This window comes from Nicotiana tabacum, chromosome 9 (genome assembly GCF_000715075.1).
Source record: "Nicotiana tabacum cultivar K326 chromosome 9, ASM71507v2, whole genome shotgun sequence".
In the NCBI taxonomy this organism is placed as follows: Eukaryota; Viridiplantae; Streptophyta; class Magnoliopsida; order Solanales; family Solanaceae; genus Nicotiana; species Nicotiana tabacum.
In genome coordinates this window covers 81066817-81087793 of record NC_134088.1, presented here as the reverse complement: position 1 = coordinate 81087793, position 20977 = coordinate 81066817, and the positions used below count along the sequence as shown (strand labels likewise).

The 20977-nt window shown below is 36.4% G+C and overlaps 1 protein-coding gene across 1 annotated transcript; it reads left to right on the top strand.

The window, feature by feature from the left end:
- Positions 1–10488: 10488 nt before the first annotated feature.
- LOC107769194 (transmembrane 9 superfamily member 3-like) lies at positions 10489–14622 on the top strand. The gene is made up of 7 exons (XM_016588395.2): positions 10489–10774; positions 11209–11249; positions 11848–12439; positions 12549–12686; positions 12781–12937; positions 13174–13658; positions 14157–14622. Exons 1-7 carry the CDS (start codon positions 10617–10619, stop codon positions 14380–14382), a joined length of 1797 nt encoding a protein of 598 aa, XP_016443881.2. The 5' UTR covers positions 10489–10616; the 3' UTR covers positions 14383–14622.
- Positions 14623–20977: the final 6355 nt, after the last annotated feature.

Here is a 20977-nt window from a genome sequence, read left to right as displayed (position 1 = left end):
GTTCAATTCATAAGCTCGAAGTGGAGGAAAAATAATAATAATCCATGTCGTGCCGCGACGTTAAATCAGACGCTTGTTGAAAGGCAACCCAACTTTACTTCTTTCTTTTATTTTTAATTTTTTTTATTTTTTATTTGTATTATTTTTGTAGTGTCGATTTTTGATTTTCTAGGAGCATGGAAAGCAAAGCTATTGGAAGGATGCAACAACAAACCAGATGGTTGAAACTAAGTGTAAGGTGCCCGTACAAAGAAAAATACCCGGGAGAAGTTTGAGTACCCCATGAGCTGTTAGTGCTTTGGCCTTTTGGCCTTCCAAGGAGTTTCTTTTACCCTCTTACTAGTTATGGTGTGCAACGGAGACAATGCACAATTTTAAGTGTGGGGTGAGGAGATTGTCTAGGTGACTTTCTATGCTATTTTAGTTGTGTTAGTTTAATTGAATAATTTTTTATAGAAAAATAGAAAAAATTAAACTTTTCCCGACGATTGATCTATTAGACAGTTTTCTTGAGGGTTTAAAGTCTAACCAAAAACACAAAAAAAATTAAAAAAATAGAAAAATCCAAAAAATTTTCTTTTATTTTTGTAGGTAGTAATAATCCTCTGTGGTTTTTCTTTGTGCCTCGGTTCTTTTCCATGGGATGTAGTTTGAACTAGGTCATAGTTTTTTATTTTTAGAGTAGAATAAGATTTAGGAAAAAAAAGAAGGAAGATGAGATTTCTAGGCGTCTTTTACTTGTTTGATAGTAGCATATTTAGGTTCTAGCATATGTATTGCCTTCCCTATAGTTTGAAATTGCTTATGAGGCCTTATTGAGTTAGATAGCATGTCTATAAGACGCCTATGTCTCATTTTCTTGGCTTGTGTTCACTTTGTGCTTAATACTTAATAATATTTTGTGGCTCCGTAAATACTTATAATTGTTTGAGAATATGAATGGAACCGTACTTAGTGAATCATGTGCCATGTGTGATAAAAAATTGTATAGTCCGTGTTATTGCATTAGAGTCTAGAACTTGCCCGGCATGTGAGTTGAAGCAAAATTTTAGGTTTTGCTCGGTTTAAAAAATAATTTTAGGCTTTCTTTGATTTGTTTGAGCTTAATGCTTACACAAATAAAAATTATCCCTAGTCAAATCTTTTGAGCCTATAAACCTTTATTTGACAACCACGTTACAAGCCTATATCCCTTTGTTCTTAATTATTATTGTTTTGATCATTTTACCTCTTAAAATACTTTAATTGTAAAATGAGCGCTAAAAGAAGTAAGGAGGGAACTTGGATGGCTTTTGAGTGGAATCAATAAAAGAAAAAAATATGCACTTGTATTGTAAGGAATACACCACTATCAGGAATGATAGAAAAGAAAAAAAAAAGAAAAAAAGTATTGTTGCAAAGAAGAAAAAATATGTAGCAAAAGAAAATAAGAATATCTTGTTTTTGCTAGTGGGTATGAATTAAAGTAGTGCTTAAAGACAGAGAAAATATTTCTAGGGGTGATATTGTTTGTAAAAGTGAAGTTGTGTTGAAGAAAAATGCGCTTAAAGTTAAGTTTGTGATGTGTTAAAGTGCTTAGGAGGGTTAATCACTATTCCTAAATTTATCCTACCGTCTCTTAGCCCACATTACAACCATGAAAAAGTCCTAATTGATTTTAGATTGAGCAAGCCTACATTAGTGAAGGTTTACATAATGGGAAAACTTATGGTACTTTGTGCATGCTTGTGACTTCTTTGTGAGAGTGAGGAATTTTTTTGATTTATCTGAGTCCTTAAAATATATTTGAGCATTTCATTCGAATGTGTGGATTCATCTTACTCTCTTGTTCTTGTTGTGAGGGCACATAATTTCGCAAAGGGATAAGTGACGTTATTAGATTTCTCTATGATGCTAAGTGTTCAAGCCATGAATGCATTGTGATATTGAGTTGGTTTGTGAGGTTAGCATTGCTATAAGCATGTTGTCTTGTTGTTGAATAAATTTTTGAAGTATGACATGGAGTAAAGGGAAGTGTGTGTTGAAGGCATATGCTAAAATTTAATTGTTGCTATCAACCATAGTCATAGGTATGGTGCGCTTCGGATGTGCAAAACAAAAATAAGGTGCTCTAGGAATTGGTGGTTGACTCGAGGACGAGCAACGTTTAAGTGTGGGGTGGTGATGTTAGGCCAAAATTCTATACTTTAGTAAATTACTTGCCTTACATGTTGTTAGTTTAGTGGTTAATTGTGTGACGTTTGAGCTAAATTATGTTATTTTATGTGTACGAGCATCGGAAGACAAAGACGAGTGAAGGTTGCACAAAAAGAGGACGAAAATGCAATAAAAGTGCACAAAAATGCGAAGTACCCAAACCGTGCTACAGACCAGGCTTCGCGAGGTCTATAGCCAGCTTGACCACGCTACAGACCAAGTTTCACGAGGTCTATAGCCATCTTGACCGCGCTACAGACCGGGCCTCGCGAGGTCTATAGCCAGTTTGACCGCGCTATAAGCCTCGCTTCGCGAGGTCTATAGTCCAATAATTGAAAGCCGTGGGTTAAAAGTCTCCAACCCGGATTTGGACTCAAGGACTTCAATCCTACCCTATAAATACTCCCTAAACATGTCTAAGAGAAGGGGAGGACATATTTAGAGCAAATTCGACCTAAAGAAGACGTTTTTGGAGAGAGGATTCGACTTAAGGAGGCAAGAACACGCTAGGAGCAAGGCGAAGAATTCTTCTACGAGTTTTTCACTTTCTTCTTCCTATTTTCATTATTGGTTAGGAATTCTAGTATTGTACTTTTGCATACTATTATAAATAGCTAATTTTTTATCTAGGGTTTTGATGGAACCTTTTGTAGGATGAATTCTTATTATGTTTTTATATAATTGAGTCGTTGGATTTCTCTACTTGTTCAACTATGTGTTTATTATTATTGATTGAATGACCATCAATTGACTGTGCCTATTTAGTGTGTATATTTTTCGAGAGAGAGTATGCATTTAGGTAGTTGTTGAACAACATCACTCCTAACGTATGTGAGAGATCAATACTGAGGGTTTAAAGGCGGGATTAGAGATAACGAAACCTTGGTGCGATCGTAGTGAGCAGTGAATTAGTGCCAGCTAGCGTAGTTCGAGAGAATACGTCTAGTAAATTGTGGTAGTTGCTCGAGAGAGAGCTACGACACCCAAAGTACTCACAATCGGTAGAGAATACTTAGGCGAAATTATACAAGACATAGCGGGAAGGATTCCAACAATTGAAAAAATTATAACTCTAGACCTCCTTAATCTTTTCTCCCCTCGTATCTCTAGTTGTTAATTCACTACTTTAATTTGTTAGTTAATTAGTTTAACATAAGAATCTTTATATTTATAACTTAAAAATTATTCGAACTTGTCTTCTTAGTGATACTTAACAATTATAGCGAAACCTTAGTTCTCTGTGGGATTCGACTCTGGACTTTTAGACCGGATTATATTTGCATCGACCACTTTTTCTTTTTAGAACTAGAGTTGGCCGTGATCAATATTCATTGACTGATAGACAGAGAGAAAATGTATGGCAGAGCGCCAAGAAAGTCTTCTGGTGGCTTTTGAAGAAGAGAGGAATTCCATAATGAATATTGAAATGCCAGAAAGGATATGCACGAATAAGTCGTGAAAGTGTGAGAACATGGGTGCATAGAAGATACAATGTTTTTTTCCCCATAACTATGAGTTTACACCAGTGATTTGCATTGAGACTATACTATTTGTTTACTTTTAGTTATGGATGAGTTAGCGACATTATACATGATGAGGTTCCATGATGTATGCCATTTGGGTGACGATAATAATGAATAAGTTGACGGGACTAGCAAAGTTATCAACGAAATTTTGGCTTATGGAGAGAAACTTTAAAGAGTAAGGATTTTAAGACAAATAGAAGTAAGATAACATATATATATATATATGCACGACAAGTATAACCACCATTAGAAGAGTGAAACTGAGGATATTAGAGGGAATTGTTGTGTCCAAATCTACAATTCAAATGATCTAGGCTCGGTGCTACAGAAGAATGGTATGATAAGTCTACATGTAAGACATAGAGTGAAAATAGGATAGCTAAATTGGAGAAGCGCTATTGGAGTACTGTTGTACTATTACGCGATAAGAAGATACCTACCAAAGTCAAATGCAAGTTCAATAGAACGGTTGTAAGGTTGTTAATATTATATTATATGAGAGTGAGTATTGAGCCTTTATTGACCAATATATCCACATAATTGATGGGTCCATCCCATGTATAAGGAAGACATCTTCGTGCTTTGAAATGTCAAAGTAACTAAAAAAATAGTAAGAAAACTTTTATGGCAAATATTTCTTTAATTTCACATTGAATATTTGACTTTTGCCAAACTCATGAGATAAATGATGACATCAATGAAGCAATCCTAAACACTATAAATAGGTGTCTTGCTAGTGTAAAATTCCTTGCTATAGTGATATCGGTTGCTACTCTCAGGGCCATGGTTTTTCCCTTATTCAAAAGGGGTTTCTACGTAAAAATCTTGGTGTCGTTATTACTTTTTTTATTCTTGTTAATTACTGTATCTCGGTACTACGTTATTATTCCGCTTTTATTACTGTGAATATTATTTTTGTAGGGGATTTATTCCCAACAACTGATATCAGAGTACATATTCTGCTCGTTCACAAAAGTACTATTCACTATCGGTAGCACTATACTCGGTGAAAATAAAAATGTTCGGAGTAAAATACGAGGTAGAAAAATTTAACGGAGATAGCGGTTTCTCAACATGGCAAAGAAGGATGAGGGATCTGCTCATCCAACAAGATTTACACAAAGTACTAGATGCTGATGCCAAAAAGCCTGATACCATAAAAGGTGAGGATTGGGCTGACTTGGATGAAAGAGGTGCTAGTGTCAATCAGGTTGCACTTATCAGATGATGTGGTAAATAATGTCATTGATGAAAACACTGTATGTGACATTTGGACAAGGTTGGAAAGCCTATACATGTCCAAAATGCTGACAAATAAATTATACCTGAAGAAGCAGCTATACGCCCTACACATGGGTGAAGGTAAGATTTTTTTGTCACATTTAAATGTGTTTAATGGACTAATCACATAGCTCGCCAATCTCGGAGTGAAAATCGAGGAAGAAGACAAAGCCATCTTGCTATTGAACTCGTTACCATCTTTATACGATAATTTAGCAACAACCATCCTTCATGGTAAGAGTACTATTGAGTTGAAAGATGTCACATCGGCTCTTCTACTCAATGAGAAGATAAGAAAGAAGCCTGAAAATCAAGGTAATGCTCTCATCACAGAAGGCAGAGGCAGGAGTTTTCAAAGGAGTTTGAGAGACTATGGTAGATCCAGAGCTCGTGGGAAGTCTAAGAACCGATCCAAACCAAAAGCCAGAAATTGCTATAATTGTGATCAACCAGGTCACTTCAAAAGAGATTGACCAAATCCAAGGAAGGGTAAAGGTGAAACGAGTGGACAGAAGAATGACGACAACACAACCGCCATGGTACAAAATAATGATAATGTTGTCCTCTTTATAAATGAGGAAGAGGAATGCATGCACTTATCAGGTCCAGATTCGGAATGGGTGGTTGATACAACAACATATTACCATGCCACACCGGTAAGAGATATTTTTTGCAGATATGTAGCAGGTGATTTCGAAACTGTGAGAATGGGTAACACAAGTTACTCAAAGATTGCGGGGATCGGTGACATTTGTATCAAGACAAATGTCGGATGCACATTGGTTCTAAAAGACGTGCGACATGTACCTGATTTGCGGATGAACTTGATCTCGAGAATTACTTTAGACCGGGATGGATACGAGAACTATTTTGCAAATCAAAAGTGGAGACTCACCAAGGGATCATTGGTGATTGCAAAGGGAGTTGCTCGTGGTACATTGTACATGACAAATGCAGAAATATGCCAAGGTGAATTGAACGCGGCACAAGATGAGATTTCTGCAGATTTGTGGCACAAAAGAATGGGTCACATGAGCGAGAAGGGATTATAGATTCTTGCCAAGAAATCACTCATTTCTTATGCCAAAGGTACAACGGTAAAACTTTGTGACTATTATTTATTTGGTAAGCAACATAGAGTCTCATTTCAGACACCATCTGAAAGAAAATTGAATATACTTGATTTGGTATATTCTGATATTTGTGGTCCAATGGAAATTGAATCGATGGGCGGTAACAAATATTTTGTTACTTTTATTGATGATGCTTCACGAAAATGATGGGTTTATATTTTGAAAGCCAAAGATCAGGTATTTCAAGTTTTCCAGAAGTTTCATGCTATGGTGGAAAGGGAGACAGGACAAAAACTAAAGCGTCTCCGAAGTGACAATGGAGGTGAGTACACTTCAAAGGAATTTGAAGAGTACTATTCGAGCCATGGGATCAGACATGAAAAGACAGTTCCTGAAACTCCACAACATAATGGTGTAGCCGAAAGGATGAACCGTACCATTGTGGAGAAGGTGAGAAGCATGCTTAGAATGGCTAAACTACCTAAGTCATTCTGGGCTGAAGCAGTTCAGACATCATATTACCTGATCAATAGGAGTCCATCAGTTCCGCTGGCGTTTGACATCCCGGAGAGAGTTTGGACAAACAAGGAGGTGTCCTACTCGCATCTGAAGGTGTTCGGTTGCAGAGATTTTGCACATGTACCTAAGGAGCAGAGAACAAGGATGGATGATAAATCTGTTCCCTGTATATTCATAGAATATGGAGATGAAAAGTTCAGATACAGATTGTGGGATCCTGTAAAGAAGAAGGTCATCAGAAGCAGAGATGTAGTCTTCCGAGAAAGTGAAGTTGGAACTGCTGATGATATGCTAGAAAAGGCTAATAATGGTATAATTCCTAACCTTGTTACTATTCCTTCTACTTCTAACAATCCCACAAGTTCATAAAGTAGGACAGGCGAGGTTGCCGAGCAGAGGGAGCAACTTGATGATGATGTCGAACAAGTGGAGTACCCCACTCAGGAATAAGAACAACCTCAACCTCTGAGGAGCTCAGAGAAGCCAAGGGTAGAGTCATGCAAGTATCCTTCCACAGAGTATGTCCTCATCAGTGATGAATGGGAGCTAGAAAGTCTTAAAGAGGTGTTGTCTCATTCAGAAAAGAACCAGTGGATGAAAGTCATGCAAGAGGAGATGGAACCTTTGTAGAAAAATGGCACGTACAAGCTGGTTGAACTTTCAAAGGGTAAAAGACCACTCAAATGTAAGTGGGTCTTTAAACTCAAGAAAGATGGAAATGGCAAGCTGGTCAGATACAAAGCTCGATTGGTGGTTAAAGGCTTCGAATAGAAAAAAGGTATTGATTTTGACAAAATTTTCTCACCTGTTGTCAAAATGACTTTTATTTGAACAATCTTAAGCTTAGCAGCTAGCCTAGATCTTGAAGTGGAGCAGTTGGATGTGAAAACTGCATTTCTTCATGGAGATTTGGAAGAGGAGACATATATGGAGTATCTAGAAAGATTTGAAGTAGATGAAAGGAAACACATGGTGTGCAAACTGAATAAGAGTCTTTATGGGTTGAAGCAGGCACCAAGGCAGTGGTACAAGAAGTTTGACTCATTCACGAAAAGTCAAACTTACACAAAGGCATATTGTGATCCATGTGTATACTTCAAAATTTTTTCTGAAATTAACTTTATTATATTGTTGTTGTATGTGGATGACATGTTAATTGTAGGAAAAGACAAGGGGCTGATCGCAAAGTTGAAGGGAGATCAGTCCAAGTCATTTGATATGAAGGATTTGGGCCCATCACAACAAATTTTGGGTATGAAGATAGTTCGAGAGCGAACAAGCAGAAAGTTGTGGCTGTCTAAGGAGAAAAACATTGAACCTGTACTAGAATGCTTCAACATGAAGAATGCTAAGCAGTCAGCACACCTCTTGCTAGTCATCTAAAGTTGAGTAAGAAGATGTGTTCTACAATAGTGGATGAGAAAGGGAACATGGCTAGAGTTCCTTATTCTTCAGCAGTCGGAAGCTTGATGTATGTAATGTATGCACCAGACCTGATATTGCTCATGCAGTTGGTGTTGTTAACAGATTCCTTGAAAATCCTAGAAAAGAATATTGGGAAGCAGTCAAGTGGATACTCAGGTACCTAAGAGGTACTGTAGGAGATTGCTTGTGTTTTGGAGGATCTGATCCACTCTTGAGGGGATACGCGGATGCTGATATGGCAGGTGATCTTGATAATCATAAATCTACTACAGGATACCTGTTCACTTTTTCAGGGGGAGCTATATCATGGCAGTCAAAGTTGTAAAAGTGTGTTGCACTCTCTACAACTGAAGTTGAGTATATTACCGCTACTGAAGCTGGGAAGGAGATGGTTTGGCTGAAACAGTTCCTTCAAGAGCTTGGATTGCATCAAAAGGAGTATGTCGTCTATTGTGACAGTCAAAGTGCAATAGACCTGAGGAAAAGCACCATGTACAATGCAAGGACGATGCATATCGACATGAGAAATCACTGGATTCGAGAAAAAATAGAAGATGGATCTATATAGGTCAAAAAAATCCATACAAGTGAGAATCCTTCGAATATGCTGACCAGTGTGATACCAAAATCAAGTGTAGAATCATTACCCAATCGATGTCTCTAAAAAAATCCCCCAAAATCTCGTCCAAATTCGAGCTCCCAAACTCAAGTTTTGATAAAAATGGCCAAACGCTCATTTTTGAAATGTTTAATACTGCCCAGTGATTCCTTAATCGCGATCGTGGAAATAGCCTCGCGATCGCGAAGTACAACTTTGCTGCCCCAGAATTTAACCCTATACGAACATGGAAATCTCCACGTGAACGCAGTTCATTAGCCCTCATGCTTACACGGATGCTGATATGGCAGGTGATCTTGATAATTGTAAATCTACTACATGATACCTGTTCACTTTTTCAGGGGGAGCTATATCATGGCAATCGAAGTTGTAGAAGTGTGTTGCACTCTCTACAACAGAAGTTGAGTATATTGCCGCTACTGAAGCTGGGAAGGAGATGGTTTGGCTGAAACGGTTCATTCAAGAGCTTGGATTGCATCAAAAGGAGTATGTCGTCTATTGTGACAGTCAAAGTGCAATAGACCTGAGCAAAAGCACCATGTATCACGCAAGAACTAAGCATATCGACATGAGATATCACTGGATTCGAGAAAGAATAGATGATGGATCTATACAGGTCAAAAAAATCCATATAAGTGAGAATCCTTCGGATATGCTGACCAAGGTGGTACCAAGAGACAAGTTCGAGCTATGCAAAGAACTTGTCGGCATGAACTCTATATGAAAAATTGGAGTTACCTCCTTTAGGTGCATGAGACTGGAGGGGGTGATTTGATGGGTCCATCCCATGTATAAGGAAGACATCTTCCTTTTGACTTTGAAATGTCAAGGCAACTAAAAGAATATTAAGGAAGCTTTTATGGCAAATATTTCTTTGGTTTCACATTGAATATTTGACTCTTGCCAAACTCATGAGATCATTGATGACATCAATGAAGCAATCCTAAACACTATAAATAGGTGTCTTGCTCTCATTATAAAATACACCAACAAAGAGAGAAAGAAAGAGTGAGGTTTCACAGACAGGATATAAGAAAATAGTCTGTGAGAAAAATAGAGAGTGTGTGATATTGTAGTGAGGTGAGAATGTCAAAAAAGGGTTATTTCTTTTGAGTGTTATAGTGGTCTTTGGAGTATTTTACTCGGACCTATAAAGTGTAAAATTTCTTGCTATAGTGATATCAGTTGCTCCTCTCAGGGCCATGGTTTTTCCCTTATTCAAAAGGATTTTTCACATAAAAATTTTGGTGTCGTTGTCACTCTTTTATTCTTATTAATTACTGTATCTCGATGCTACGCTATTATTCCGCTTTTATTACTGTGAATATTATTTCCGTAGGGAATTTATTCCCAACAATAATGAATATCACAAGAAGTTAAGATGGATGTATAAACATGCAAGATTCGAATTGAAAATATTAGAATTAAAAAGTAAGCGACACATATAGATGATAAAAGAATATTGCTTGAAACGATTGGCTGAATCATGTCTTAGATAGCCATTAAAGTGCATTGTCCATAGGTAGGAAACCATAATATGATTGTCAAAGGTGTTAAAAAGTAGAAAATGACATATCCTAAAATAACATGGAAGTAAGTTATCTCGAAAAATCTACAATCTCTTAGGACTTATACAAATTTAGCTAAAAATAGATCTATAATTCAATTGAAGTAGTTGACACTAATTAGCCTTAGTTTTATGGGTATGCTCATATCAGTTCAAAACTTTTACAAGTAAAAGTATCTTGTACGTTATGCCTCATTGTTTGTACCCATTACCACACGTGTTGTCTACGAAGTGTTGCATTTTCAAGACAGTATTACATAATAGAGCGTGGAGATCTGATCACGAGTCGACTAAACCATCATGCACACGTAGATCTCTAGTTTCTCTTCTTCACTTCCTTCCCTCTTCCTTTCTCCATCAATAACGCACAAAATTCTTCATCTTCTTCTTAATAATTGTTTTCTGGATATATGAAGAAAGTGCGTGCTATTGTTTCCATTTGCATGGTCAGCCTTTTCGTAGTTTACCGCCTCTTTATCAGCCAAGATGCCTCTGATGATCATCGCTATAAACGGGGAGATCCAGTCCCTCTTTATGCTAATAAGGTTGGTCCTTTCCACAATCCCAGGTACATATATATACTCATATTCACACATTTTATTTCCTCTTATTTGTGTTGTTGAGTTCTTTTTTATCTCTCTTTTTGTTTGTGTAGTTAGTGTAGATTAGATTATTGAACATAAATTTATCATTTTCCAATTTCACTTTAAATATTTAGTAAGGGCACTTGATGATCGAAACAAGATAATCACCAATTCGGAACACCGCGTAGAGAATTGTGAAGAGTCATAGTCTCCTATAATTTTGTTACTTTATTTCACTGTTCCTTGACCGAGGGTCTATCGAAAACACCTCTCTATATTCACAAGTTAAGGATAAGGTCTGCGTACACATCACCCTCTCCAGACCCCACATGTGAGATTACACTAGGTTTGTAGTTGTTCTTGATGGTTTCTATAATTTACTCATAGTTACGTTCCTTGTTGTTTTCTTGTTTTACAGTGAATCCTACCGATATTATGATCTACCATTTTGTATACCAGGTTCATTCTACACTTTTGACGCATTGTATTTATTGCCTGTTCTCTTCTTGCTGACTTACTAATTTATTCATGAGATATAATTTGGCTTAATAAGATACTACTGAAAAGGGAGAGAAGGGAAAATTTAGAAAAAATGGAAGACTAGATATTAATCATGAATATAGGCTCAACTGAATTTAAACATTTAACTGATTTAAGTTTCAGACTAGGCTAATTGATTTGTCAATCATGTAAAATCTGAGTAAAGCAATGTCTAAAAGGTGATTTGATTTGTCAAGTAAAAACAGAAAGCTGCACTAGTTCTGCAAATCCTTTTTGTGCATTTCTTTCTTTTAAAATATAGAATTTTTCTGTTTCTTTTTCCTTCTGTATTTGCCTATTTTGTCTTTAGTTTTTTTAGTTTGGGAGAAAGGTTGGGGGTTAGGCTATAGTTCCAATCTTGTTCTTCTAAGCAAAAGATACACATTCAAAGTTTGATAAAGGTATGTTTAAAAACATTAAACCTATGTTACTTAAGTTCGAGTAGCATGTTACGCAGGTATGCCAAGGAATTAAAAGTCTGTAGCTTATTGTTAATATTTATGTACTGAATATGCAGATAAAGTGAAATTGGAAGAGAAGAAAGAAGCTCTAGGTGAAGTCTTAAATGGGGATCGGCTCATAAGTGGTCCTTATGTGCTCGATTTCTTAGTAGAGAAAGACTCTGAAATTCTTTGTAGGAAGAAGCTAACAAAGGAAGAAGTAGCTCAGTTTCGAAAAGCAGTTGATAAAGACTATTACTTCGAAATGTACTATGATGACTTGCCCATATGGGGTCTTATTGGAAGAGTTGAGAATAGAGAAGAAACAGAAGATCCAAAAGATTATAAGTACTTCCTGTACAAACATATACATTTCGATATCCATTATAACAAGGATCATGTTATTGAGATCACAGCAAGAACGGATCCACATTCTGTTTTGGACCTAACAGAAGATAAGGAAGTCGATGCTGAGTTTACATACACTGCGAAATGGAAGCAAACAGATATTCTATTTGAGAATCGGATGGATAAATTCTTGCAGACTTCTCTACCACATCACTTGGAGATCCACTGGTTTTCCATCATAAATTCTTGTGTCATAGTCCTCCTCTTAACTGGTTTCCTTGCCACGATTCTTATGCGAGTACTTAAGAATGACTTTATCAAGTAAGTGGCTTTTAAGAAAGTTGTCACTCCATTTGAAAAAGAAGAAGAAGAAAAGAATCTAGCTGATTTTCTCTAGAAGTAACTCATTTAATTGGTCATGCATCAAAAGGTATGCACATGATGAAGAAGCAGTTAATGATCACGAGGAGACGGGATGGAAGTACATACATGGTGATGTCTTTAGGTTCCCAAAACACAAGTCATTGTTTGCTGCAGCACTTGGTTGTGGCACTCAGCTCTTTACTCTGTCAGTATCCTCCCAAAATTAATGTCTAATACAAGAAACTGTAGCATTATGTTTTTGAATCTTAGAGAAACATTGTGTTTTCATTATTATACAGGACAGTTTTTGTATTCCTTCTGGCACTTGTAGGGGTGTTTTATCCCTACAATAGAGGAGCTCTATTCACTGCCCTTCTGGTTATATATGCACTCACTTCTGGCGTCACCGGATACACAGCTACCTCTTTCTATTGCCAGCATGAAGGAACTAACTGGGTAAGTGCTGTAACATTCCCATAGTTTCTAAGGCATTGTCTCCATTCCGCTGCAACTAAGTAAATCAGTTTTTATCTCAAATAATCTTTTCATTCAAGAACTTACAAAAAAGATAGATTAACTTATTGTCTCATTGTAGCTATAGGTGTCGCCATTTCACTGGAACTAAGTGGTCTTATTGAGTTGTAAGTCAAATATTGATTAGCTAATATTTGTAAATACTCTTGCCTTAACAGGTAAGGAATTTGGTCTTGACCGGGAGTCTCTTCTGTGGGCCTTTAGCGCTAATGTTCTGCTTCCTCAATTCTGTTGCAGTTAGCTATAGTTCAACTGCTGCTCTACCATTTGGCACAATTATGGTAATAGTACTTATGTGGATATTCATGACATCGCCACTGCTTGTATTGGGAGGAATTGCTGGCAAGAATAGCAGAACTGGTTTCCAAGCTCCATGCCGCACCACAAAATATCCAAGAGAAATCCCATTACTCGCATGGTACCGTGGTACTGTCCCTCAGATGGCAATGGCGGGATTTTTACCATTTAGTGCCATCTACATTGAACTCTATTACATATTTGAAAGTGTATGGGGTCAAAAAATCTACACCATCTACACCATATTGTTTATAGTCTTCATTCTTCTGCTTATAGTGACCGCTTTCATCACTGTTGCATTGACTTATTTCCAACTTGCTGCAGAAGATCATAAATGGTGGTGGAGGTTCGAAGCTTCTTTCTTTTCGTTTACATTTCATATTCTTGGTTTGGCTTATAATCGTTCCATGTTACTTTCTTGATTGCTAGTTTTCTCAGTTTTTCTGATGCACCTTGCACCTGTCTTTTATTCCTTCTCTTGTATCTTGTAAGAAAAATTCAATATAGCTAATTAAAAGTTTTTGCTGACTACTTGCTATGCAAATGTCTCTATAATTTAATAATCCTGATGTATATGATCGTGGCTCTTTCCCTTTGGTTTGTATTGATTTAAATTTTTGTTCATTGGAATTTGGAATTTGGTAATAAGATCAACAGCCATCAAAATCCATGTACAGAAGTGCAATATTTTAGCCTATTGCTAATCCTAATCTAAAGAAATGAATCTGTCACCCTTTACTGCTTTCCAGAGTTACGACCAAATGAAGTTCATTTCACTTATTTAACTCTGTGAATCATTGTTTAGATCTAATTTCATATATTAAGCTTTCTTGGTATGGTGCAGGTCATTTCTCTGTGGTGGATCAACTAGCATCTTTATCTATGGCTATTGCTTGTACTACTACTACTACTACGCGAGATCCGACATGTCTGGATTCATGCAAATCTCATTTTTCTTTGGATACATGGCTTGCATCTGCTATGGTTTCTTCCTCATGTTAGGAACTGTTGGTTTCCGCTCATCCTTGCTCTTTGTTCGTCACATCTATCGATCTATCAAGTGTGAGTAAACAGCAATACAGACTATGTAGTATTTGTTTACACCACTTTGATTTGGCTATACCTTAAGCTTTTGTAAAAGATTGGTTAAAGGAGAGGACTAATTTGGTAGGAAGTGCTTTAAGTATGCAGTAGGAACTTTGATTCAGACCATTTCTTTGTGAAATTGTCCTCTAGATACATTTTGTTCAGTACTGCTTTGTCCCGAGAAGAATAGCAGGGGTCGAAGTACGTGGATCAAATCACACTTTTGGGTACGAGTTTTTCTTTCTTTGCATTTGTTACTAAACTGTATTTGTTAAATAATTTTGGAGAAGATATAATAACATATAAACAGAAATGTAAAATAAATAGAATTTAATCCGAGCCTCCTAAATTTACAGTGTTTTCTTAAGAAACTTAATCCTCTCCTAATACTCGAGGTTGTGGATTATTTCCTCCCAAGATAGAACGAATTACACACTAGTGTATCAGCACTTCAAACCCCAGTGTTTCCATAACGTAAATGGCCATTTATGCAAATTAAAACGGGAATTCAAACGCAGAGGGAATTACTTTTCCGTTACGAAAAACGGACGGGCAGAGAAATTAGTTTTTCGTTACACAAAACGGACGGGCAAAGGAGATAATTTGGATTTAATATTAATTTAATAATATTACGTTAATATTTACTATTAACAAATAAATTTGGTTCAAAATATTAATCAATCAATTGATCGAAGCCGAAGCCAAGTCGAGCGACGACGACGGCGCGAGGCTTGCCTTCTTCTTAACTCTTTAAGAGCTAGAAGAAGAGCAATTATATATATACCCATCAAAAGTCTTTTCCTCCTCCAATATGGGACAATGTCCCTTTGTCAAGGAGGAAAACTCAAATATTTCATTTTCCTGCCATTTCTCCCATTCACCCTATTTTAAGCTAAAATAGCTTAAAAAATCCAACATTCCCCCACAAGAATGGGGAATGGCTATATCACAGAAATATGTATGAAAAGCTGTGTGATTCGCAAACAAGGATTAATCGTATCTCGATAAGTAGGTTTCCCTTTGAACTTTTCGTAGTGAACTTATGTCTGATATACTCGGTCAATCGGTAGATTTGATATCTTTGAACCGTCGAACTTTGTTGTATACTTAGACAACCATAAGTCACACAATCAACCATTAACCGTCTTTGGTTCTCATTGTTGTGTTCGTTTCAGCTATGGACACCGCCTTGTTTCATAAGTGTGTACAGAACTGGCCTTACAAAATTTTCCTTGAAGCGGCTAACACTTCACACTTACATAGGTGATTCCTAAACGTGTTTTCCCGTAGATACACTATTTTGATATACCCCGTATCAAATTTAGAAATCATTAAAAAGCTTTAATGCTTTATCCTTGGTACTTAACATTATCTCATTACGAGAATGGACTAAAACTTTAGTTGACAATGTTAAACCGTCATTAATGACTTTGTTTGATCTCCTTGAACCTAGATCTTGGGATCTCCAATCTTCTAGGTAGAGTTACCGCCACAATGACTTGTTCTCGGCCATAGTCCCATTCTCCTCAATGATTTCTCAACTACCTCTCTAGTTAGGACTTTTGTAAGTGGATCCGACACATTATCACTTGACTTTACGTAGTCAATCGTGATAATTCCTCTAGAGAGTAATTGCCTAACGGTTTTATGTCTTCGTCGTATATGACGAAATTTACCGTTATACATAACGCTCTCAGCCCTTCCAATTGCCGCTTGATTATCACAATGTATGCATATTGGTGCCAATGGTTTGGGCCAAAATATAATGTCTTCCAAGAAATTCCGGAGCCGTTCAGCTTCTTCACCGGCTTTATCTAAAGCTATGAACTCAGCCTCCATTGTAGAGCGGGCAATACAAGTTTGTTTGGACGACTTCCAAGATACCGCTCCTCTACCAATAGTGAATACATATCCACTTGTGGACTTAAAATCAGTTGAACCGGTGATCCAATTTGCATCACAGTATCTCTTAATCACCGCATGATATTTATTGTAATGCAAAGCAAAGTCCTGGGTATGGTTTAAATATCCCAAAACTCGTTTCATTGCCATCCAATGAGATTGACCTGGATTACTCGTGTATCGACTCAATTTACTTATAGCACAAGCTATATCTGGTCGTGTACAGTTCATGATATACATTAAACATCCCAACACACGAGCATAATCCAATTGTGATATGCTTTGGTCTTTGTTCTTTGCTAGTACAAGATTCACGTCAATTGGAGTCTTTGCAACTTTAAAATCTAAGTGCTTGAATTTTTCAAGTACTGTCTTAATATAATGAGATTGTGACAATGCCATACCTTGAGGAGTCTTATGGATCTTAATACCCAAAATTAAATCAGCAACTCCCAAGTCCTTTATATCAAACTTACTAGTTAGCATACGCTTTGTAGCATTTATGTTGGCAATGTCATTACTCATTATCAGCATATCATCCACATATAAGTAAACAAAGACTATGTGTTTTGGAACATTTTTAATGTACACACATTTATCACATTCATTTATCTTAAAACCATTTGACAACATTGTTTGGTCAAATTTTTTATGCCATTGTTTGGGTGCTTGTTTTAGTCCGTAAAGGGACTTCACAAGTCTACATACCTTTTTTTCTCTACCTGGAACCATTTAAGAAGGACGTCTTACGTCCATTTGATGAATTTCAAGACCATAAACTGCAGCTAGTGCTACTAACATTCGTATGGACGTAATTCTTGTAACTGGAGAGTATGTATCAAAATAGTCAAGACCTTCTCGTTGTCTATACCCTTTAACCACAAGTCTTACCTTATATTTATCAATAGTGCCATCATCTTTCATTTTCCTCTTAAAAATCTATTTAGAACCCAATGATTTATTTCCAAGAGAAAGATCAACTAATTCTCATGTATGGTTATTCAATATGGATTCTATTTCACTATTGACTGCCTCTTTCCAAAATAATGATTCCGAAGAAGACATAGCTTCTTTAAATATTCGAGGCTCATTTTCCAATAAGAAAGTCACAAAATCTGGTCCAAATGAAGTAGACGTTCTTTGTCGTTTACTACGTCTTGGATCCTCCTGATTAAATGTACTTTCTTTTGTTTCTTTCCGAGGTTATTTAGATCTTTCACCAATCGACTCACATTTCTTTTTATACGGATATATATTTTCAAATAACTCAGCATTATCTTATTTTATAACCGTATTATTATAAATGTCGGGATTTTCTGATTTATGAACTAGAAATCGATATGCTTTACTATTGGTCGCATATCCTATGAAAATCCAATCAACGGTTTTCGGTCCTATTTTTACCCATTTGGGTTTAGGAACTTGCACTTTTGCCAAACACCCCCACACTTTGAAATAATTCAAGTTGGGCTTCCTTCCTTTTCATTTTTCATATGGAATCGATTGCGTTTTGCTATGGGGTACTCGATTTAGTATCCGGTTAGCCGTAAGAATGGCTTCCTCCCACAAGTTCTGTGGAAACCAGAACTTATCAATAATGCGTTCATCATCTCCTTTAATGAACGATTCTTTCTTTCCGCAATTCCATTGGATTGGGGCATGTAAGGGGCCATTGTTTAGAATATTTCTTCAAAAGGAGATTCATATTCACCACCCCTATCACTTCTTATCATTTTGATTTTCTTGTTAAGTTGTGTTTCAACTTTATTTTTGTATTGCTTGAATGATCTATTGCTTCATCTTTACTATTAAGTAAGTAAACATAGCAATATCGAGTACTGTCGTCAATAAAAGTTATGAAATATTTCTTTCCACCGCGAGATAATATTGACTTCATGTCGCAAATATCTGTATGAATTAAGTCTAAAGGATTTGAATTCCTTTCAACTGACTTATAAAGATGTTTAACATACTTAGATTCCACACATATTTGACATTTTGATTTGTCACATTCAAACTTCGGCAATACTTCCAAATTAATCATTTTTTGCAAGGTTTTATAATTGACATGTCCCAAACGTATATGCCATAATTTATTTGACTCAAGTAAGTAAGAAGAAGATGAAGTTTTATTATTCTCAACGGCCATTACATTCAGTTTGAAAAGGCCCTCAGTAAGGTAACCTTTTCCTACGAATATCTCATTCTTACTTATTACAACCTTATCAGATACAAAAATACACTTAAACCCGTTCTTAACGAGAAGTCTAGCAGAAACTAAGTTCTTCCTAATCTCGGAAACATGAAGGACGTTGTTGAGATTCACCACCTTGCCAGAAGTCATTTTCAGAAATATCTTGCCACATCCTTTAATTTTGGCAGTTGCAGAATTTCCCATAGAAAGCGTCTCTTCGGGTCCAACTGGAGTATATGTAGCAAACGCTTTTCTAACAGCACAAACATGGCGAGTGGCTCCAGAATCAATCCACCACTCCTTAGAATTTTCCACCAGGTTGCATTCAGAAAGCATAGCACACAAGTCATCAACATCTTCGTGCTTTTCAACCATGTTTTCTTGACCCTTCTTCTTGTCTTTCTTTGGAGGACGACAATCTGCAGATTTGTGTCCAGCTTTCCCACAGTTGTAGCAATTTCCGTTGAACCGCTTCTTGCTTGGGTTGCTTTTCGGTCCAGAAGCCTTCTTCCTCTTTCTATTATTTTGAGGAGCATCCTCAACAATGTTTGCTCCCATTATTGTTGAGTTTCCACGACCTTTCTTTTTAGCAGCTTTGTTGTCCTCTTCGATTCTTAACTGAACAATGAGATTTTCAAGCGATATCTCCCTGCGTTAGTGTTTCAAGTAATTTTTGAAGTCCTTCCACAAAAGAGGCAACTTTTCAATCTTCGGTGCAACTTGGAATGTTTCATTGATGACAAGACCTTCAATGAAAATTCTGTTAGTAAAAATAATATAATTAATACTTTCAACATCAGTATGAATTTGACTTATACCTTCAGAAAGGAGATCGTGAATAATCACTTGTAATTCCTGGACTTGGGTAATAACAGACTTGCTATCTACCATTTTATAGTCCAAAAATTTAGCGGCAATGAATTTCTTTAACCCGGCATATTCCGCTTTATATTTTCTTTCAAGCGCAATCCACAATTCTTTTGACGTCTCCACATTACTGTAGACGTTATACAGATCGTCCTCCAGTACGCTAAGAATATAGTTCTTGCATAGAAAATCAGAATGCTTCCACGCCTCAGTCACGAGAAAGCGTTCATTGTATGGAGTTTCATCGGGCAGAACAGGAACATCTTCCTTAATGAACTTCTGTAGACTTAAAGTCGTCAAGTAGAAGAATATCTTCTGCTGCCACCGCTTGAAATCAATCCCGAAAATTTTTTCGGGTTTTTCTGCAGTGCAAATGCCGGTGTTGTTCGGCTTGTCGATGCATTGGCAGTCACCATAGGAACAGTTTGGTTCCCATTGTCATTCGTCATTTCTGTAAAAGAATGACACAAACAAACGTTAAAATCACGTAAATTTTAATCTCGAATGGAGTAGAAAACCACAAAGGTTTTAGTCTCCAGAACAGTGAGTATAACACAAATACAGAAAATATTAAGTTCCTTAAGCTTGTTACTAAACTGTATTTGTTAAATAATTCTGGAGAAGATATAATAACATATAAATAGAAATGTAAAATAAACAGAATTTAATCCGAACCCACTCCGGATCCGGATCCGGATCCGGAAGCCGTAGCCGAGCGAGCGACGACGGCGGCGTGAGGCTTGCCTTCTTCTTAACTCTTTAAGAGCTAGAATCTTCTTAACTTTTTAAGAGCTAGAAGAAGAACAATTGTATATATACCCATCAAAAGTCTTTTCCTCCTCCAATATGAGACAATGTCCCTTTGTCAAGGAGGGAAACTCATATTTTTCATTTTCCCTCCATTTCTCCCATTCACCCTCTTTTAAGCTAAAATAGCTTTAAAAAAACCCAACAGCATTCCTATCAAAAGTGAGATAATATACATCTAATGCTTAGAGGGAATAGAAAGATCAAATTGAATCAACATACGATATTAAAATTTTAGAAGGAATAAAAAAGAATATTTATAAAATTTAAATAAAAAATTTGTATGATGTTAGAATTACAATGGACCATTTATTGACTTGTCAATTGTTCAGGGAAAAAAAAGAAAAAAAAGTACAAAGCACATTAAAAAAAAAGGAACACAACAAAGAACCAAGAAAAGATTAACTCAAAATACAAAAACTATGAATTTGAGACAGAGAAAATCTGTTCCAAAAAGAAAAAAGACTCGTAATAAAGTAGGAAAAAAGAGAATTTTCTTAAATGTATATGGACACGTAATATTCTAGCTAGAATTATGGGATTGCCAAAAGTTTTGAAAGCAAATAAAGGGAATAATAATTTCTCTAACTATGGTTAGGAGCTTGTTTTGAATAATTAAATCTCAGGGTGTGTTTGGTACGAAGAAAAATATGTTTCGAAAAATATTTTCTAATATTCCAATGTTAGGTTGGCTTAAATATTTTGAAAAATATTTTCCTCGTGAACTCAATATTTTCCCTGTAAAAAAAAAAGGAAAACATTTTCCAAAACTCTTCTTCACCTTCCCACCCCTATTTCACATGCCCTAC